Source organism: Pelobates fuscus, chromosome 1 (assembly GCF_036172605.1).
Source record: "Pelobates fuscus isolate aPelFus1 chromosome 1, aPelFus1.pri, whole genome shotgun sequence".
NCBI classification, from domain to species: Eukaryota; Metazoa; Chordata; class Amphibia; order Anura; family Pelobatidae; genus Pelobates; species Pelobates fuscus.
In genome coordinates, this window is record NC_086317.1 from 386,407,665 (window position 1) to 386,431,002 (window position 23,338).

The 23,338-nt window shown below is 49.7% G+C and overlaps 1 protein-coding gene across 4 annotated transcripts in view; it reads right to left on the reverse strand.

Moving 5' to 3' along the window:
• Nucleotides 1-23,338, reverse strand: part of ITGA7 (integrin subunit alpha 7) — a 165,492-nt gene that overhangs the window by 29,364 nt on the left and 112,790 nt on the right. For all 4 annotated transcript variants that reach the window (XM_063426236.1, XM_063426210.1, XM_063426219.1 and 1 more), the window contains 2 exons: nucleotides 10,938-11,047; nucleotides 9,538-9,739 (listed from right to left, as the gene is read on the reverse strand). In XM_063426236.1, coding sequence (XP_063282306.1) covers nucleotides 9,538-9,739; nucleotides 10,938-11,047 — 312 coding nt within the window. The remainder of the gene's footprint in view (nucleotides 1-9,537; nucleotides 9,740-10,937; nucleotides 11,048-23,338) is intronic.

Sequence of the window (23,338 nt, forward strand, 5' to 3'; positions counted from 1 at the left end):
TGTGTTTGTAGCGAGTGCAGAATGTGTATAATTAATGTAGTGTGTCTAGTGAGTGCAGTGTGTATAATGAATGCAGTGTTTGTAGTGAGTGCAGAGTGTGTATAATGAATGTAGTGAGTGCAGTGTGTATAATAAATGTAGTGTGTTTGTAGTGAGTGTAGAATGTGTATAATGAATGTAGTGTGTTTGTAGTGAGTGCAGTGTGTGTATAATGAATGCAGTGTGTTTGTAGTGAGTGCAGAGTGTGTATAATGAATGTAGTGAGTGCAGTGTGTATAATAAATGTAGTGTGTTTGTAGTGAGTGCAAAGTGTGTATAATAAATGTGTGTTTGTAGTGAGTGCAGAATGTGTATAATGAATGTAGTGTGTCTAGTGAGTGCAGTGTGTATAATGAATGCAGTGTGTTTGTAGTGAGTGCAGAGTGTTTATAATGAATGTAGTGAGTGCAGTGTGTATAATAAATGTAGTGTGTTTGTAGTGAGTGCAGAGTGTGTATAATGAATGCAGTGTGTTTGTAGTGAGTGCAGAGTGTGTATAATGAATGTAGTGTGTTTGTAGTAAGTGCAGAGTATGTATAATGAATGTAGTCTGTTTGTAGTGAGTGCATAGTGTGTATAATGAATGCAGTGTGTGTAGTGAGTGCAGTGTGTATAATTAATGTAGTGTATTTGTAGTGAGTTCAGAGTGTGTATAATGAATGTAGTGTGTTTGAAGTAAGTTCCGAGTGTGTATAGTGAATGTAGTGTGATTGTAGTGAGTGCAGAGTGTGTATAGTGAATGTAATGTGTTTGTAGTGAGTGCAGAGTGTGTATAATGAATGTAGTGTGTTTGTAGTGAGTGCAGTGTGTATAATAAATGTAGTGTGTTTGTAGTGAGTGCAGAGTGTGTATAATGAATGTAGTGTGTTTGTAGTGAGTGCAGTGTGTATAATAAATGTAGTGTGTTTGTAGTGAGTGCAGGGTGTGTATAATGAATGCAGTGTATGTAGTGAATGTAGTGTGTAGTGAATGTAGTGTGTATAGTGAATGTAGTGTGTTTGTAGTGAGTGCAGAGTATGTATAATGAATGAAGTGTGTGTGTGCTGGAAGATGTGCGTGCGTGCGTGTGTGCTGGATGATGTGGGTGTGTGCTGGATGATGTGTGTGTGTGTGCTGGATGATGTGGGTGTGTGTGCTGGATGATGTGGGTGTGTGTGTGTGCTGGATGATGTGTGTGTGCGCTGGATGATGTGTGTCTGTGTGCTGGATGATGTGTGTGTGTGTGCGCGCTGGATGATCTGTGTGTGTGTGTGTGCGCTCAAGGATGTGTGTGTGTGTGTGTGTGCTGGATGATGTGTGAGCAGTGGCGTACACACGATCCATGGTGCCCCGGTGCGAAAATTGATCTGTGCCCCCCCCCCCACACACACACACACGCTTACTCTGCACGGGCCTGGGCCGCAACACATGGTGCGACCTCTGTGACCGCGTGATGTACGCCAGTGCATGCAGATACACATAGACTTAAAGGACCACTATAGGCACTCTGATCACTTCAGCTCAATGAAGTGGTCTGGGTGCCAGTTCCCTCTAGTTTTAACCCTGCAGCTGAAAACATAGCAGTTTCAGAGAAACTGCTATGTTTCACTAAGGGTTAATCCAGCCTCTAGTAGCTGTCTCACTGACAGCCGCTAGAGGCGCTTCCGCGATTCTCACTGTGAAAAATCACAGTGAGAAGACGCTGGACATCCATAGGAAAGCATTGAGTAATGCTTTCCTATGGGCAGTTTGAATGCGTTCCTGGCTCTGCTGCGCATGCGCATTCGGAGCTGAGAGGCGGATCAGGGCGGAGAGATCCCCAGCGCAAAGGGAGCCCAGCGCTGGAGAAAGGTAAGTGCTGAATGGGGTTTTTACCACACACACACACTCTTACGAACAGACACATACACACTAGCTAACAGACACACACATTTACTGACAGACACACTTAGTGACAGACATACATACACTCTCACTGACAAACACACACTCACTAACAGACACACACAAATTAACACACTCAGTAAGACACACACAGTAACACACTCACTGACACACAAACACACACACACACTGACACTCACTAGCAGACACACACTCACTAACAGATACACACAACTAACACACACACTAACAAACACACAAAAACTAATACTCACTGACACTCACTAGCAGACACACACAAACTAACACACTCAGTAACAGACACACACACTAACACACACACTCGAGGGCTGCACACAGAGGGTGCTGCACACAGAGGGCAAGGGGGCTGCACAGAGAAGGGGGAATGAACTGCACAGAGGGGGAAGGGGAATTCACACAGGGGGTGGGGGCTGCACACAGAGAGGGAAAGGGGGCTGCACACAGAGAGGGAAAGGGGGCTGCACACAGAGAGGGAAAGGGGGCTGCACAAAGGGGGGAAAGGGAGATTCACACAAAGGAGAATTAACTGCACAGAGGGGGGGAGAGGGGGAAATTAACTGCACAGAGGGAAAAAGGGGGATTCATACAAGGGGGGGAGGGCTGCACAGAGAGGGGGAAGGGGGCTGCACAAAGTGGGGAAAGGGGGCTGCACAAAGGGGGGAATGAACTGCACAGAAGGGGGAATCACAGAGGGGGTAAAGGGGTTCAAACAGGAGGAAAGGATGCACAAAGGGGGATGGGCAGCACACAGGATTGCCAAGGGACTCACTGTGGTGGGGATTAAGGACTTTAAAATACTACAACAATGCAATGCAAAAAAACCCAAAAAACAACAACAATACACCTTCCTATTTGTTGTCCCCCCTCACTTTGGCTTACCTTGGGTCAAAGAGGGGAGACACAATGATCTGGACCTGGCCTGACTGGGGGGACTCTGCTCTGCACGATGCACAGCAACACTCAGTGTCTGCTACTTCCTGCTGTCAGACAGTGGCAGTGCTGAAGGGCTGCTGCCTGCTGGAGAGGCAGTGAGGGAGATCTGATTTCCTGCAGAGCAGGAGGAGAAGGTTCCTTCCTGGCTGCCTTACCACCTCCACGTTCCCCCCCCTGGGCTCCACCCCCACCCCCACTACCTGCACCACACGCCCCAGTCAGACAGCATACCGGCCCCAGCCGCTGCACACAGGGGCCCATCACACGCTGTTTTCCCTCTCCAGCTCTAACTCTCGCGAGACTCGCCTGTGCGGAGCGTTGCCATGGTAACCCGTGGTCTCGCGAGAGTTAGAGCCGGAGAGGGAACACAGCGTGTGATGGCCCCTGTGTGCAGGTAGCAGGGCAGGTCCTGCAGGACTGGGAACGGGAACGGCGTTCCTGCTTTGGAAAAAGTGCATGAACGCCGTTCCCATGCGTTCCTGCAGGACTCGAGCCCTGGTATTAACCCCAGGGACTCCACATTCTAAACACTACTTTGCAAACTCAGGTACCCACCATTAGCAATCACTTTTGCCCCGTTTCCACTAAGCGGTGGGTCGGTATGGTGAGGTACGCTATTTTGAGTGTTTCCATTATAAAAGTGGCCCACACAACCGAACCAACCGACGTGCAGTGGAAACGCTCACCTGAACATGCTGGACCATTCTTACCCATCCGAACCGTACCGACCCGAACCATACCGCTCAATGGAAATGAGGCAAAAAATAACAGTAAGCATGGAAGCACTTTCTATATGAAGTACTGGCCACATTTCTGGCGAACATATAGATGTACTCAGGGCCGGATTAACATAGGGGCTGATGGAGCTGCAGCTCCAGGCCCAGGCCCATGGAATAGGCCCATTTAAAAAAAAAAAAAAAACATTTTTTTTTTTTTTTACACACACTACTCTTAGGTTTGCCACCTGACTGGTATTTTACTGGTTTGCCACCTGACTAGTATTTGAGGCTGCCTGGTCGTGCCAGTATTGCAGCAATACAAATGCAGGTACTTTTCTCAGAATAAATGGAGATTACTCTGCAATTATTATTATTATTATTATTTTATTATTTATATAGCGCCAACAAATTCCGTAGCGCTGTACAATGGGTGGACTAACAGACACATAATCAGACCACTGGACGTACAGGAACAGAGGGGGTTGAGGGCCCTGCTCAATGAGCTTACATGCTAGAGGGAGTGGGGTATAGTGACACAAACGGGTTAAAGTAGGGGAATTAAGTAGTTTGTTAGAGAAGGGTTTATTGAGTGCTTGGTAGGTCATTTTTGACAGTTGCAGGAAAGGAGTCATGGGGTGGGGGATGAGAAGCCTGCTGACAGTTTAATTGATACGCTTTAACGAAGAAGTGAGTTTTCAAAGATTTTTTGAAGGAGTGGAGGCTGGGTGAAAGTCTGATTGAGGAGGGAAGGGAGTTCCACAGAATAGGTGCAGCCCTAGAGAAGTCTTGAAGGCGAGCGTCAGAGGTGGGGATCCGGGCAGAGGATAGGCGTAGGTCTTGGGATGAGCGCAGGGGTCTCGATGGGACATACCTGTGTATGAGGGAGGATAGGTATGTTGGAGCAGCATTATGTAGGGATTTGTAAGCAAGTGCCAGAATTTTGAATTGGGCCCTATATCTAACTGGAAGCCAATGCAGGGACTGACAGAGGGTGGAGCAATACCAGCACTGGCCAGTAGGGGTCACTGTGTGTGGAGAGAGGCAGGGATAAGAAGTTACAGCATATCCCTGCCTCTCTCTACTACTTACTGATCCGTGAGGGAGCAGCAGCACAGCAGAGTCCAGACAGCAGCTCTACAGCTCAGGTAAGAGAGGGATGGGGGGAAAGGCAGCAGGGACACATGGGGACACTGATACACTATGGGACACTGAGACACTAAGGGACACAGACACTAGGGGACAAATGGGGACACAGACACTAGGGGACACTGACACTAGGACACATGGGGACACAGACACTGGGAGACCTGGAAACACTGAGACACTTGGGGACACTGGAAAACATGGGGACACTGAGACACTCGGGGACACATGGGGATCTGTGAGACATAGGGATATTGGGACACGGAGACACTATGTCCCCATTTCTCCCAGTGTCCCCATGTCCCCCATCCAGTGTCCCATGTCTCTCAGTTTGCCTAGTGTCCCCATGTGTCCCAGTGTCCCTTTATGTCCCAGTGTCCCCATGTCTATGTCCACAACTGTCCCCATGTCTCCCAGTGTCCCCAAGTGTCTGTCTCCCAGCCAGTGTCCCCCTAGTCTCCCAGTGTCCCATAGTCTCCCAGTGTCCCTATGTCACTTTGTCCCTAGTGTCTTAGTGTCCCTAAATGTTTCAGTGTCCCCATGTCTCCCAGTGTCTGTGTTCCTAGTGTCTCAGTGTGCCTAGTGTCTCCATGTCTCCCAGTGTCCCTATATGTCCCAGTGTCCCCAGTGTCCCCATGTCTCCCAGTGTCCCCTAGTCTCCCAGTGTCTGTGTTCCCATGTCTCTGTGTCCCTAGTGTCTTAGTGTCCCCAAATGTTTCAGTGTCCCCATGTCTCCCAGTGTCTGTGTCCCTAGTGTCTCAGTGTCCCCATTTCTCCCAGTTTCCCTAAATGTTTCAGTGTCCCCATGTCTCTGTGTCCACGGGTCTCTCAGTGTCCCCATGTCTCTCAGTGTCCCCATGTCTCAGTGTGTCCCCAGTATCCTAGTGACCTGGGGACACACTGAGACATTGGGACACTGGGAGAAATGGGGACACTGAGAGACTAGGGGATTGGGCGACATGGGGACACTGACCCTGTTATACATAGGGACACTGAGACACTGGGTGACTTGCGAGACTGAGACACTGGGAGCAATCCATCTATACAGCAGAATCAAACTGTGAGTAGTTTGTTGGTGATTTTACAGAATTTTATCTGATGTCACACCTTGTGATTAAACAAATGATTAAGACTGGTATTTTTTTCCAAGAAAGGTGGCAACCCTAACTACTCTTCACATACTCTTGCTTAAAGGAGCACTATAGGGTCAGGAACACAATCATGTATTTCTGACCCTATTATGTTAAAACCACCACGTTGGCCCCTTCTTGCCTCCCTAAGTATAGTAAAATATAACTTGTATTCAAGTCTGCAGCTGCTGGCTCTGCCTCTGAACTGACTGTCTGCTGACATCATCAGAAGTGGTGGTCTGAGCAAATTACAATACTTCCCCATAGGATTGGCTGAGACTGTCAACTAGGCAGATCAGGGGCAGAGCCAGCACAATTCCAATCAGCATCTCCTCATAAAGATAAATTGAATCAATGCATCTTTATGAGGAAAGTTCAGTGTCTGCATGCAGAGGGTGGAGACACTGAATGGCAGTGCTGCACACTAGGCAGTACTGCCCGAGGAAGCACCTCTAGCAGCCATCTAAGGAGTGGCCAGTGGAGTTATTTTCTCTGAAAAGACAGTGTTTACTGCAAAAGGCCTGAATGGAATGATTCTTTCTTACCAGAACAAATACAATAAGCTGTAGTTGTTATGGTGACTATAGTGTTCCTTTAAGTGTGAAAGCTTAAGAGGGATGTATGTATGTAACAAAACTTGTGTGGACTGGCTGACAATAAAATTAGTTTAGGTAATGCAGACGTTGGTCTCTCTAACACTGTGGCATGTCCCCTTTCTTCTACACTCACTACATACACCTTTTCTCTGTCTCAGACTATATACCAGGGACTTCTGCCTGCTAATAAGACAATAATGAGAAAAGTGGACATGTGAGTGCTAGGGGACAGTCCTTAGAAAGCATTGAGCGAGCGCAACATTAGACGCATTTATGTCAAGCTTAGGGTGCTGCCTGCATAGTATGCCCTTAGTTGGACAGCCTGCAGGATTGGCGGGCAGCCTGACATGCATTCATGCCAGGCTGTCCTTTAAATTCTTTGGACAGACATGCCCCCTTTTTGGGCATGTTCTCCCCTTTTGGCAGGTCTGGTCACGTGATTCGCACCAGTGGCCCACCTTTTACCCCGCCCATTGACTTCCTGCTTCACTGGACACTGCTGTTAGGGGTTGTGGATTTACTTGAAAGATGAAAGCATAAATTAGAGAGAGATTAGAATAGAGTATGTGTTTTCTTATAGCCGCATCCTATGAGTTTCCCTCCAGCACCATCTCTATCAGATACATGACGCTTGAGAGGTATGACTGTTTTAGTGTTTTTGGTCAATAAGATTCCGTAATTAGGCCCATCATAATTGTCAGCACCAGACCCAGTGTGCTCTTAATCCGGCCCTGGATGTACTAGTTTTCTGCTCGTATCTGTGCATTGGAAGTACACAAATACATTCATTGCTTTCTGGGATGGCACAAAGTGCATTGTTGGGGTAGGTACAGTCTTTTCACCATTGATATCCTCATTTCTGTAACTTTTGATAAATGTATAATAAAAGACTGCAACTCTGTTTTCCAAGATAATAGAGGCAGGAGAAAACAAATTAAATTTTTAATGATGGGGGCGGGGCCTAACCGCCGAACAGACTGGTCGCACTAAGCCTGAGCTCCGTGCGAGAACCGGCAATTAAACAACGTATACCTCAAAATACTCCACCGAGCCCACCGAAACGACACAGCAGAGAAGCGGTGAGACCCCCGAGGCTCAATTTGCCGGATCGCCGGACTCGGAGAGGCGACCTGACGCAAAGATCGGGTTGCGGCCTACCAACGGGTGCAGGCGCGGGAGAGGCGGCCGACCTCCCCGCCAGCGGCTCAGCGGAAAACGCTGCAATCCACAAGACCCCGTTCACCCCCCCTGGCCGGTGAGGGATATCCCGGCACAACCACGCGACTGAACCAAGCACACTAAAACTGCGAGCAAGCCATACCGACCACACTACTCGCAATCCCACGAAGCACCTAAGGCCCAGCCAAAATGGCCGACCAGCTAGGAACAAGGGAAAAGAAGGAGGCCAGCTTTACCCCATCCCATCCTCTGGAAGCCCTTGATCAGCTATGCCGGAAATTCTGCACAACACTTCTGGACAGGGGGATGACCTACCAGCGAGCAGCACAACTAGTGGCCTCGTGGATTAGGCCAACCACCCGCCGACGCCACTATGAGCACCCAGCTCTGGCCTTCCAGGCGGCCGAGCAGACATTGAATGCCGGCATGGCAGGCCACGAGGCCAAACGAACGGGGTGCACACACCCGCCCCCGCTCACAATGGAGCGAGACAACCAGGCAGGCCGTCCTAAGACCCAGCACAAATCCCCACACCAGCCAGACCCCAAGAGTCACTCCAGGGCCACAACGGCAAGCCACGTCAGTACCCAGGACATGTTCCCACAGACCTGGGCCGGAGCGGGATCGGGACCCAGTAACCCACGCCGCTCGGGCAGCAGTGACGGCTCTCACGCACACGTTACCTCTGGCGATCCACATAAGGACCCATATGCCAGCAACACCATCCACGCACTTGGATTACAACCGGGAAACCAGCAGCATGGACGCTACTATGCACCTCGACCTCATGCTCCTGCAAAAGGCACACACCGATGGGAGGCAAGCCTGAAGCGGAGCGACCAACAACCACAGAACAGACTGGGCATTGGATGAACAGGCAAGAAGTCCCGGACTGTCTCCCGGCACAGGCACAGACGGCTCTGCAGACTTAGTCTACCCTGGTGAACTCTCCACATGTACAGATCTCCCTGTATGCCTTTAGTATACTTTTACATAGCCCTGGCCCTCGGGACTCAAACAAGGATGTCCTCATGGCCTAACCCACTGTTCAGCATCAGTTTAAGCACCATTTGTTGTAGAATACGCGTGTTGCATTAGTCTGTATTTACTACCACTGTTGCACCCCTTACAAAGTCTCCCACGCTGTTGCCTACAGGCGCCTACCTCCACCGCGCTGTTTTAATACCTAGCCATATCTAAAGTGGCAAAGTAAGCTTGTTATGCCATAACATAAGTAGTTTATTCCCACGTTCTCCTTTTTTATAAAGCACTGCTCTGCGCCCTCGCAACCTGGCATATCTTTCTGTAAAATGCTAATGTCAAGCGTAACGTTTATCATTTAACCTAGTGTCACCTTAAGCGCAGCTAGCTATATCTCACAACATGTCATACCACAAAAGCGATACCTACTAATCTGATACCCTCATATAATTTGTAATCTCAATCTACGTTTAAGCCTGTTTACTATGTAATATCAAAAAAAAAAAAAGTGCTATGTCTTTTTACTACCCACTGTTACGAATGTTTACCAATCAGCGTATGGAATGCCGTTGGGGTACCATATGCAAACCTGTAACCATTATAAGCACTGCAAAAATAAAGAATTAAAAAAAAAAAAAAAAAAAAAAAATTTTTTTAATGATAACTAGACTGCAGAAAATTCGAGAGGATTCATGTTTGTGAAGAGTTTTTTCCAAACTCCAATCACAAATCGGCAAAGCCATAAAATATGTATCTAATCTCTGATTCAACACCCAATAAGTTTGTTTCAATTAGTAAATGTGATTTAGCTTGTACAAGGTAGAGTAGCATCAAGCTAAATAGAAGCACAATAAGCAGTGCGTTATAAGCTGTGTGCTAGGAAATTATAAATGGTTAGAATTATTTTCATACCGTAGATGGTACTGTGCCCTCTACCAGAAGACGGAAGGCGGAGTAGGCCAAAGTATCTGGGAATGTTGCAATGAGATGAGCTTCATGTGCATCATCACCGTCAAGATGTGGATTCTCTCGGTCAGATGGAAAGTTGGTGATGTCGATCTTAAGAGCTATGTCTTTTGTTTCATTTATTGCAAACACAGGATGGTTGCCTTCTCTGGAATGTCAAAGAAAGAAAGAGGTGGTTACTAGTGAAGGAGACAAGAAAAAACCTGCAGATTGTAATTCTACCCCTAGAGAGCACTCTTCATACAACTTTATGAGAAGTTGTTTTGTTATGTGATGGCGTATAACGTGTTCTGTTTGCTATTTAGATATTTAGATGGAGGACTTCTAGAAATGATCTGGTGCTTGGAACCCTGAAAATATTTTACTGTATGTTACAAAAAAGCCCAAATCTCTGGGACTATAACCTTAAGTGTTTTACCCTTAATATATGGAACACATATGGAACATATATTATTATTCTTTCTTCATAATATTCATTATTGACCTTTCCCAAATAAAAACATAGTATAAACTGAAGACCAGAAGAGAGATAAATGGATATGTATGACAATTAACCAAATCCCCATTATAATAAACAATCACGTTACTGTGTCATATTTATCATGGTTTACTAAGGTGAAGATCCGTCAACTGAAGAACTTACAGTTGAACTTGTATATAATATTAGATACATTATTGTGTGAGGGGATATGTCTAGTAAAATAATATTTAACATACAGAAAGTTAAATATTGATTTCTCACAAAGCATGTCACACGTTTGGATTGCCACATGTATATCAAATAGAGGTCTTTGGGCATTGTCCAGAATGAATATTTTATCATACAGGAACAAAACATTGATACACAGCTTTTTTTTTAAAAATCCAGCCACCCTTATTTATAAAATAGTGATGCCCTTTGTCAATATCTTTCTCTGGTTGGCCATACTACAGTTGATGAAAGCTTTGATTTGGTTGTAAAAGTCTCAATCAATATCTTTAATGTCCCCAGATCCAGTTTGTATATTGGGATAATAGTGTCTGGAGGTGGGCAGTGGATGGTGTTATAGGAGATTCATGGCCAGTGACACCAAGAGATAATAACTCCACATTGAGCCCCTATGTATATGACTAACGTGTCTTGTGTGTAACATGGGAACACATTCTGTAACTGTAAGAATGTACAGATTTACCATGTACCCTGCAACGTAACCTACTTACACACTTCAAAAATAATGTGATCATTTCCTTTTCTATTTGGATTACCTACAGAAGACCATATTGAAGAACTGAACTTGGATAAAAGGGATATGCTGAATTCATCATACCTAGTATACACCTCAAGCACAGTCTGACAGTATACTCACATGGGGAGTGGAGTAAACTCATTGGCTACATGGGAGAAGAAGGTATAATTCAGCTGTAGATTGCTTTGACAGATCTTGTCCCATCCACAGCCTTCTCTGAGAAAGTTCACCTGGAGAGAGTGACATTCAATTAAATAAACCAAACTTCAGAGCAACTGCCTAAACCGGTGTTCTGAAGGGTCAAAAGCATTTCAAAAACTAAATGAATCCCTAGTATCTCTTAAGCTACTTTAGTGTGTGATTACGTGTGCAATTAAATTAAAATGCATCTTTTTGTTGACAACAAAATTATACTGCTGATTGGTTGTAACGTGTGGTGCTGATTGGTTGTAATGCTTTGCAATACACCTTACAAACGAGAATGATGTACCAAGGGCTGTTTTGCTATCCCCAGTGTAGGGGCATTTACCACTCAGTGACTTGCTGTAAACTGACAGCGAATATGCAAACATTTAGTAGAAAAATACAATTCAAAATCTTTAAAGGGTCAGTCTAATCACCTTAGCAACATTCTATCATTGCAACATTTATGATGCAGACAGTATCCTGCACCCAGTCTCCCTGCTGGAAGCGACTTGTAACTACTGTGGAAAAAAAAATGTTTCTGTTACCACTATGGCTTTTTTTTTCAAAGGTCGTATTGATGACTGAAAAGCTGTGTTTCTTTATATGTGTGTGTGCCACAATAAATGTATTCCTTTATGGCATGAAGGTGCGCTCACTGTTTTTCCCTTAAATATTGACTGATATCAGTCATGTTATGGTGCTCCAATCACCCTATGTGATTATTTGGACTGTGGGTGGGGGATAACATACTTGTCTAATAAAATTCTGATGGGCAGGGATTCAAGTGGTGAGATCAGACTCCACACCCCTGATTGAAAGGCTCCTGAATGGCGGGGCCACTTACAGGTTAAGGAGTGGTCTGACTGCTCCACCAGACAGCCTCTTAATACATTTTGTATTTAAATTATTATTTTAACTGCATTTGTTGCAGTATTTTAAATGTATTAAATGTATTATGTATATAATATATTGTAAAAATAGGGGGACGATTTTGTCTATTGTTTCACTTTAAAGGGTTACTCCAAATATATAAGCACTTTAGTGATTTGAAGTGGTCATGGTGCCTGGAGTCTGAATGTGCAGTGAGTCAGTATGAAACATTGTATATGCCAAGATTGACCCCGTGGCTGCCAGTGGTGTAACTCTACCTCCGGCAGGGTCATGGGGTATTATCAGCAGGTCTAGAACAAGGGTTTTGAGCTGGCTAATGTCAATTTTATTAAAGACACGGAGGCTCATATTATGCATAACTCTTTCTTTATTTCCTCAGCAGCAAAGATAGAGGAATATAAATATTGTCAAAAAATGAAAGAAAAACTGTATAGGCATAACGGGTAGCCAATCACATGGTAGAGGAAGTGGCTATATAAGTCCTGTGTCTCCCACAATCCCCCTCTTTCTTTGCTGCTTCCTCAGACAGATAAGTGCTTTTGCTTCTCTCTGACTAAGTTTTGATAATCGTTTACTTGTATTGATTTTTCGTTGTGTACTGTTTATAACTTGTACGTTTTTTTACCTGTTACCGCTAGCGTTCCCCCTGGGACCCCTTAGTGCTCTTCTCCCTCCCGGGGAGTCCTGTAGCCTGCCCTTCCCTCCTCGTGCTTCCGCACGGTTCCCGGCTCTGTGCCTTGCCGCGACCGCTCTATTTTCGGCCGCGGCTGCGCACGCATTCTTCCCCGCTCGCGGGCGGGCTCGGCAGGTCGGGTGCACGAGCCCCTTCCCCCGCCGAGTGCCCGGTCGCGTGCGCCTTCCCTCACGTGCGGCGGCCATCTTGGGCGGACCTCGATCCTTCCCCTGTGCTGCCGTGCGGTCACCTTTGCTTTGCCGGGTCCCCTGGGAACGCTAGACGGTCTGTGTGTATCGCTTTCTGTGGGTTACTCAACCCTTTGCTATCCTTTATTCACCTTAGTGTCATTTAGCGGTTTATTTTCTTTAGCTGCCCACTACAGATTTACATCATGTAGGATAGGGAGGATGGGCCTACAGGTCCCCCTGGGGATTTTCACTCAGACAGTGCTGAGGGTGCTAGGGCCTCCCAAGAGTTTCAGGCCATGCTGGAAGCCACTATGGCCTCCTCCATTCAGAAGGCTATTGCCTCGGCCATGGGGGCTGTTACTACCTCCTTTTCGCAATCCATGCACTCCCTAGTTTTGCCTGCTCTGGCCTCCCCCGCCCCTACGGGTGTGGGGTCCCCCTCCCCTGCTCAGACTGTGCCTGGAGCCCGTAAGGCAAAGGCCAAGTCCAAACATGTCGGCTCCCACTCCTCGATGCAGGTTCTACCTGCCATGACTGACACGCTTGAGGCGGTCACAGATGGCGCGCACACCACGCGCAAAAGAGCCCCTGGCCGGGCTAAAAAGGCTAGATTATGGAAACGGGCTAGAGCCCTTGATGATGGGTCGGATACCGACCGGAGTGTGGAGGAGGAATCCGACTATATGGAGTATGACTCCTTTGATGATGATGAGGTATCTGGGGAGGATTTGCCCCTTACGGGCGTTAACCCATCAGAATCCTCCGCCAAGGCCCGGGGTCCAGTATTAGGCCCCTCTGGGGATGACAAAACGATCCTTGATCCTCAGGGTAATCCCCTGTTCGACCCAGACGACCTGCGTCACCCCCGGTCCGCTGAATGGGTTCCCCCGGATCATATTGCCCAATATGTGGCCAAACGTATCCGCACACCCCTTTCCAGAGAAGGCCGCAATAAGCTACGGGCCGAATGCCCACGCCCTTCTCTCCCGGGCGCTGCGGGCAAAACCCCAGATATTGACCCACAGATTGCCCAGTTCCTGGGTAAGTCGGGCTGGAAGCCCAAAAAGGGTCTTGACAATTCCCTGAAGGGATGCCAGGACAAGATCCTGGATACACTGGGACCCCTCTCGAAGCTCTATGAGCTTCTAGATGCTGCTAAAGCTGGGGATTCAGTTTTGGACGTAGACGTGGCCATAGGTTGGGTCCAACGGGCCATATGCTTGCTGGGGAACGCCAATACGGCGATGTCTGCGGAAAGGCGCAAGGCGATACTATTAAAACTAGACCCAGGGGCGGAGCTTAACCGCCGACGAAGATGGCCGCAGTCTGAGTGAGCTCCGAGGCGGCAAACGGCACATCAGCAGATAATAAGGGCACCGGAACCGAAACATTAGCCCTGGACCGACTCCCACAGCACTGACCCACACCAGGCAACAGCACAATGGGCGGAGGACGAAAATCGAAGACCGGAGCAGCCGTAGCTCCGATATTCAAAACAAGGTCAGAGAAGGAGACACCATGCTCCCACAGCCAGCAGGCCTCAGATTCAGACTCTGATACAAGCATAGCTAGCCACAAAAGGGAATCATCTCCCCTTACCAAAAAAGACTTAAAGGACTTGCTGACTGACATGAAGTCCTTAGTGGCAGAAGAACTCTCCAAACACCTAACCCCACTCAAAGAAGGACTGACTGACCTCTCTAAACGCACACATGCGCTTGAAAACAAAATGGATGAGGTTACCGCTACCACCTCCACTCACGAGGCCTCCCTCAAAGACTTACAAGAACAAATTACATACTTGGAAGAAACACAAGAAGATCTGAATAACAGGTCAAGGCGTAATAACATTCGCATACGGGGTCTGCCAGAATCCTCAGCACCAGAGGCACTAACCGCCATACTACACGAGGCCTTCAGCAGCTTGCTGCCTGACGCCCCGCCGTCAGACCTCCTCCTCGACAGAGCACATAGGGCCCTCCGCCCTCCATCCACAAACACCACGCAGCCTCGAGACATCATTATCCGATGCCACTACTTCCACATTAAAGAGGCGATTATGCGCGCAACAAGGGAGACCCCACTACAAATTGAAGGCCATACAGTACAACTGTACCAGGACCTGGCACCCACTACCCTCCGTAAACGCAGGGAACTAAGACCACTGACCCAAGCACTGCAAGCGCGGAGAATACGCTACTCCTGGGGTCACCCCTTCAAACTTGTGGTGAGACACGACAACCACACATACACACTCCACAGGCCATCTGAAGCCCGAGAATTCGCCGCACAACTAGGCCTCCGAGACCTCACCCAAGAACTAGCTGTAACTATACAGCAGCCTTCCACCCAACACCGCACATGGGAACCACAGCCTCAAAGAGATCGAGACAGGCGACAACGCCCGTCACAAGCCCACGCTTAAACACGACAAGCCCCGCTGCCGCACCCCGACACGTACATAGCCTCAGCAACAGACCGGCTCCACGGCGCAGCCTCAGGCCCTAGCAAGCGGTCACACCGCATGAAGCACCCAGCTTAAAGACCACAACGGGACCTGGACACAAACTTTATACAGCATCGAACAAACAGCAACTTCAAGCACTTTTTCCGCCCTCGGCTCCGGGGAAATACTCGACAGCCTTGGGACCCGACCGAACTTCTCCACGCCTGCTCGGGCCCCTGGAACCCAGCACCAAGGACACATGGCAAACCCAAGCACGCGGCCCAACACCTCATGGCCGCTTATGACAGAGACCCCGCATGGCCGATGAATGCACAGATCGACGCCCCGCCACCTGCATGGCGGTGACAGAACTGTAAGAACTTTATTGACTCTGGAAAACCGTAAGAACACAATGGGGCCACTCATTTTGCCTACCACAGGGCTGGGAGGGAGATTGGGGGGGCTGCGGTTCGGGGCCCTGGCGGCCGGCCCCCTCCCCTCTCTGCGGAGCGGGGGGGCGGCGGGCAGCGATAGCGCCGGGCCCAGCGGGGAGAGTCTACACTTTGAATATTGCACATGAACTGTTTGATCGCTCCTGCTGAATGGCTTGCTAACACATGCACTGGGGACACTCTGTGGGGTTGGGGGGGGGAGGCGACCCGGGGCCCTGGCGGCCTTCCCCCCACCCCCCCTCCGCCGGGGCGGGGGGGGCGGGGGGCCGTGACGGCCTCGGAGTCGGGAGGGTAGTGGCTCCTCAGCGACCACATGTAAACAGTCATCGCATTGGCGGCTCCCGTTGGGTGTGGCCGGGTGGGGGGGATGTTAAATGTTAAATGTTAAATGCCGGGGGCCCTGGCGGCCTTCCCCCCCCCCCCCTCCGGGAGGCGGGGGGGGGCGGCGGGCCGTGATGGTCCCGGGATCGAAAGGGATGTGGCTCCTCTACGACCACAAACCAGCAATTTACTGCACCAACAACCCCCATTGACTGGGGCCGAGGGGAGAGAGATGTTAAATGACTCGGGGCCCTGGCGGCCATCCCCCCCCCCCCCTCCGGGGACGGGGGGGGCGGCTGGCCGCGATGGTCCCGACGCCGGTGCAACTAGCGCACCCAGATAAATATGTCACTCCTATGCCGCTGTTAACACCCACGACAACACCCCGCCATAAGATTAGACCTAAAGGGACCCGGCCTCCGGGCCAATCTGGGACTCCCGAACCGAGGGCCCCCATAGCGATCCACTCCAACAGACCATCCACCGTGCCGGGGTGCGGCACAACACCATCACACACACCCATGTATATAGTTTCAGGACGACCCACGGGTTTGGCCTTCCCCTTTCGGCAGCGCACATACCCAAGTCCTCCTACAGGACCTCGAGCACCACCGAAGGGACACCAGACTAGAGACGCCCTGACTTACAACAGTTACCTCCCAAGTTACACTTACTCAGGTTCTATGTTAAACTGAAACTGCCCGCAAGATACTGCACACTGTTTGCCGCCCGCTCCCAGAAAGACGACCACTTCCCCCCCACACACGACTTGATAAGTGCCGACGGTCTCCGACCACTCAGGCCAGAGAGACCCCCGGCAACCAAGTCTACCCTCGCTGGCAATAAAAGTAAGCCCAGCACATTACCAACCCAACCCACCCTACACAAAACACCAAGTTCCTCTGCTGCCTCCTCGGTACCACCCAGACCCCGGTACCCCCCCCCCCCTAACGCCCCCCCGCACCCCCCACTGTAGCAAGAGTTTACCCTCTCCCAGGCCATGCCGCTAAAACTACACTGCACTTCCATCAACGCGAAGGGCCTAAACAGCCCCAAAAAACGACACTCCCTACTACGATGGGCCCACAGCCTAAAAGCAGACATCCTTATGATTCAAGAAACCCACTTCACCCATAACAAACACTTCCCACTCAAGAACAAACATTACAACCGCAGCTTCTTCGCCCACTCGCCAGATGCCAAATCCAAAGGGGTGGCCATCATACTCAAATCATCCTGCCCATTGACAGATATCCAAGCTTTCCCAGACAAACAAGGGAGATTTCTAACACTCACGGGCAAAATAGGCCCTACCACCTACTCCATCACATCACTATACGCCCCCACTACCCCGGACTCACTATTCTGGCGAACATTCTCGACCCACTTATCAGCACTTAACACAACATTCACCATTATAGGCGGCGACTGCAATGCCACTCACCACCCAGTCCTGGACCGTACCACCAAATCTCAGGAGGGCTCAAGACCGTCACAAAATGATGCCCTTTTCTCCCAATTCTTAAACACTCAAAACCTACTGGATATCTGGAGAGCCCAACACCCCTCAACCCTTGACTACACATTCTACTCCCACCCTCACAACACATACTCCCGCATCGACTACTTCCTCATCTCCCCCAACATCACGACAAGAATCACACACTCCTCCATCGGACACATAACCTGGTCAGACCATGCCGACATATCCCTAACCCTCTCAATCCCTAACATGACACGCCCATGGACATGGAAACTCAACTCACAACTCCTACACGACAAACAAACGACCATGTCCCTCGCCAACGACATCAAAGAATACTTCACCCTCAACGACCCATCCGTATCCTCCCCAATCACCGTCTGGGCAGCACACAAACCGGTAATACGGGGTAGGCTGATAGCTATAGCAACTGCCCGCAAAAAACAACACAACAAACAGCTGCTAGACACCATTGCCGAAATAGGCCGCCTAGAAACCCTACACAAACTAAATCCAACCCCCTTTCTCCTCGAACAGCTTACAACAGCTAGAGCCCTACTCAAACGCTTATCACTCTCAGCCACGACAAAAGCACTCACGTGGACCAAGCAGAAATATTACGAGAAGGGTAACAAAGCGGACGCAATGCTAGCAAAACGCCTCAAAAACCTAACCGAAACTAAACGAATCTCCCAAATTCGCAATACGGACGGCACAATGAGCAATGACCCACACACGATAGGGAAAATCTTCCAACAATACTTCACAACCCTCTACAACCATACCCCTGACCCAGACACTGACATAACCCGATCCCTAACTGACATCTCCCCAGAAGAACTATCAACAGCAATCAAAACCTTAAAACCCAATAAAAGCCCAGGACCCGACGGTCTAACGGCCATTTACTACAAATCATTCAGCGACATTCTCATCCCAAGACTCTGCAAAGTCTTTAACACAATGCTCAAAGGCAACCCACTACCCCCAGACATGACTCAAGCCAACATCACCCTCCTACCCAAGCCAGGCAAAGCCCATGACGAACCAGGCCACTACCGCCCTATCTCACTCCTAAACATTGACTTAAAACTCCTGACCAAAGTTATGACGATGAGACTCAACCCCCTTTTACCGAAACTCATTAAACCGGACCAAGTAGGCTTTATCCCACAAAGACAAGCACAAGACAACACGAGAAGAACAATAGACCTAATCTGGTACGCCAACTACAAACACCTCCCGACAACTATACTCTCCCTAGATGCCGAGAAGGCATTCGACCGCCTTCTCTGGCCTTACCTCTTTGCAGTGCTTCACAAGTTTGGATTCCCACAAGAACTCACACACTTTCTACAAGCAATGTACCACACACCGGCCGCACAACTCCTGATCCCCAACATTACCCCCCCCTCCTTTCCTATTTTGAACGGCACCCGTCAGGGCTGCCCCCTCTCCCCCCTCTTATTCGCCTTATCCCTCGAACCCCTCCTAGAGACCATACGAACCAACCCACACATCACAGGACTCCACATCAGGGACGAAACATTCACCGTTGCCGCATACGCTGACGACATCCTCCTCACCCTAACCAACCCCATCCCAACCCTGACTGCCCTCCTATCCATCCTCCAAGACTACTCAGCAATCTCAGGATATCAATTAAACGCCACAAAATCAGACCTCATGCCGCTCCACCTCACTGACTCCACCATCCACACTCTGAAACATAAATTCCCTTTCCGCATTCGCCCGACAAAAATCACATACCTAGGTGTCCAAATTACCAGCGATACCGCCGCCCTCTACTCAGCCAATTACCCCCCCCTTTTCCAAAAAGCATTCTCAGACCTCGAACGCTGGAAACCGATGGCTATCTCCTGGCTCGGGAGAATAGCCTCGATCAAAATGAATCTCCTACCAAAGTACCTTTACGCATTCCAGGCATTACCCATCCCTTGTAGGAAAAACGACCTTAAACTCCTACAAACAGCTATAGACAGATTCATTTGGAACGGGAAGAAACCCCGAGTCCGAAGAGCCACCTTATACGTACCTACACCATATGGAGGCCTGGGCCTTCCCAACCTCACACATTATCTAAATGCAGCCCACCTGACGCAAATCCAACATTGGCATCTTCCCCCCGCACACAAAAGGTGGGTAGACCTAGAACACTCTATATTTGGCAAGGACCACCCCTCCCAATACATGTGGCTCCCGAGACAGCACAGACCACTACCGCCACCCACATCCCCAACGATCACCCACTCCCTGGACCTCTGGGACCGGCTTAGCGACAAATTCGATTTATCCACAGGCATATCCCCCCTCACCCCAATACTTCGCAACAAAATGTTCCCACCTGGTCTTACACCACAACACTACACCCATTTCGAAGACAGGGACATAGTTAGACTAGGCCACCTTTATCCCAATGGCAAACTCCTGCAATACGCAGAAATTCCCGACCCAGAAACCCTAACCACATTCGATTATTTCAGATACCTTCAACTCCGAAGCTTCGCCACAACAGACACAGTTCGAATAGCAGCCACCTCGACCCTGACCGGGTTCGAAAGAGACACCCTCCGCTCACCGACCAGGAAAAGCCAAATTTCGGCCCTCTACACGACACTAACCACACATCACACTCAAGTAGCCCTCCCATACATCACAGCATGGGAGTCCGACTTGGGGCCCCCAGCAGAATCAACCGACTGGACAGACATCTGGTCATCCATTAAATCCATCTCCACCTGCGTCACTCACAAAGAGCAGGCATATAAGATGCTCTTCAGATGGTACCTCACCCCCTGCCGTCTAAAGGCAATGAAACAAATCCCCACTAACCTCTGCTGGAAACTGTGTGGCGACACCGGCACCTTCCTCCACTGCTGGTGGACATGCCCCAAACTCTCCCCCCTCTGGACAACAATCACGACACTCCTATCCAGAATACTCACCAAACCTGTACCCCTAGACCCATGGGCCCTACTACTCTCTAAACCCTTGGACACCTTCACCCGTAACGAAAACAAACTCATCGCAAGAGTGGCCTTAGCCACTCGGAGAGCAATCGCTGAAGTCTGGTCCACACAACACATTCCCACCCATCCCCAAATACACACTAAAATAATTGACAACATCGACATGGATAGGCTCACAGCACAAATACATGACACTCCAAAATCATTTCACAAAGTTTGGGACCCTTGGCTGGAAGGACACAGCTCTCTTCCATGGTAACATACCATGATCCCATACAGCTAAACCGCCACCCCTGTTGCAGCGACCACCAACTAGACCCCACCCCTCCCACCCTACTGGGGGTCTGGTTGGGTCCCGAGGAGGCAGCTCCACTCCTCTCCCCCCACCCGATAGGCACCCACCACTACCACCTACCCAACCACCCCATGACCTCTGCACCATGCCCAACTGCCAGACCTTGCCGACGCAACCACAAATATTATTACATAGGCAACCCCTACACCAGAAATCCCCCAAACACGACCACCATCAGAACCCCTGACATCATTGACTCACGAGCCATACCACAACGCGCAACAATAAAAAGACCGGCTGCTCGGCCCGCTACCCAGCAGGGAACCGTACGTCTCCACCGAGACCCACCATTCAGATACACAGACACTCAACCTGTACTTAGAGGTCGGACACACGACCGCGAAACAATCCCGGCCTCCTATAGATGGTATAACACAAAATAACAAAACTGAATGTCAGATTAATCCAAAGATAACACAAGGTCGTACCTTACCATTGTTACCCCTGTTTTTATCATAACTAACCCCGTATCTCTCACTTCTGTACAACTGTTCATATGGTTTAATGTTTAAAAGTGAAAAATACTGATTCTTTAAAAAATGTGCACATATACTCAAAGCCACTGCTTAATATATTTCCATTTCTGTATTGACAAACGCTGTTGTGGCGTAAGATTATATTCTGTAACCACCTGCACTGCAAAAAAAAAAACTAGACCCTAAGCTGGCCACTATGACTGTGGCGGAACCTGACCCGACAGAAGAGGGTTTACTGTTTGGTACCTCCTTCGTGAAAGACATGGGCTCGTATGTCAAGACCTTCACGGCAATTGACAAGGCGCAGGCGAGCATGAAACGCGTGTTCGCGCCTAAGGTTTTCGGAGGGGCCGGGCGTAGCAGGAACCGTCCACCCGGCCGGGGTTTCCGAGGCGCATTCCGCGCCACCAGAGGTTCCTTTTTTCCCTCCCGGGGATTCCAAGACCAAAGAACCCCTCCCTTCTTCCCAGCCAGGGGTCGAGCTTGGGGCTCCAGATACCCCCGCAGTGGTACCACCAGCAGACGTCCTTACGGTGAGTACCCTTTCTTTCCCTCCCGTTCAGGTAGCAGGGAGGCTGGCCTTATTTTACCGAGAGTGGGTAAAGCTCACCTCGGATGCTTGGGTTCTGCAGTGTGTAAAGGGGTATCGCCTAGATTTTGTTTCAGTGCCTGTCCAGTTTTATTCCCCCAGAGAACTGTCCCTTCCACGGGAACAAGACGAGATGATCTCCGCGGAGGTCGGAGAGATGCTCTCCAAGGACGCTATAGAGGAACTGCCGTTCGCCGCCAAGGGCTTTACGAGCAATCTGTTCCTGGTGCCCAAGAAAGGAGGCGGAGTTCGCCCTGTAATAAATCTTCGTCCCCTCAACGCCTTCCTGCGTTACCAGCACTTCCAGATGGAAGGTATACACTGCCTCAGGGACCTTCTGCGCCAGTCGGACTGGCTAGCCAAACTAGACCTGAAGGACGCTTACTTCACGGTCCCCATTGCTCTAGAATTCAGAGATTATCTCCATTTCACATGGCACGGGCGGCGTTGGCGTTTCACCTGCCTGCCTTTCGGTCTCTCTTCGGCCCCCTGGTGCTTCACCAAGCTTCTGAAGCCTGTGGTGGCGTTCCTCCGTACCCGAGGGGTTCGCCTCATTGTTTACCTGGACGACATTCTGATTTTGTCCCAATCGAAGGAGGATCTCCTAACACCTGGAATGGACTACCGCCCTGCTACAGAAGTTGGGTTTTCTGATCAACTGGGACAAATCGGTCCTGGATCCCGCCCAGTCCATAGAGTTCCTGGGGTTCAGAGTGGACTCCGTCCAACAGTTCCTGTTTCTACCGAGTTCCAAGGTGAAGGCCATTCAGAAGGAGATTCGAAGAGCTCTGCGTGTCGCAGACCTGTCCATCAGACAGCTGGCGAGAATAATTGGCCTTCTCGCGGCCTCTATTCAGGCGATCTTCCCGGGCCCACTACACTACCGGGCCCTCCAGCGACTCAAAGGGTCACACCTTCGGTCAGGTCACTCCTACGAGTCTCGTATACGCTTGGACGCAGAGTCCAGAGACGAGCTGGTGTGGTGGTTAGCACACATGGAGGCGTGGAATGGGAGAGCCATCTTCGGCTCCATCCCGGACGTGGTGATCGAATCAGATGCCAGCTTGCACGGCTGGGGTGCTCGTTGTGGCGACGTTTCCACAGGAGGCAGATGGTCCGACGTGGAGGAATCGTTGCACATCAACTGCCTGGAACTCCTGGCTGGGGCTTTCGCGATCCGCAGCCTTACCCCAGGACGGGCGAATTGCTGCGTTCTCCTCAAGATGGACAACGTATCAGCGGTCCGCTACATAAACCACCTGGGGGGTACGAAGTCCAAGATGTTGGCAATTCTGGCGAAAGATTTCTGGCAATTCTGCCTCTTCAACAACGTTTCGGTAACAGCGGAACACATTCCGGGGCTAGACAATTCGGGAGCGGATTGGAATTCCAGACACTTAAGAGACTCTGGAGATTGGCGTCTACACACTTCGGTGTTCCAGAGCCTGGACATGTTGTGGGGAAAGTT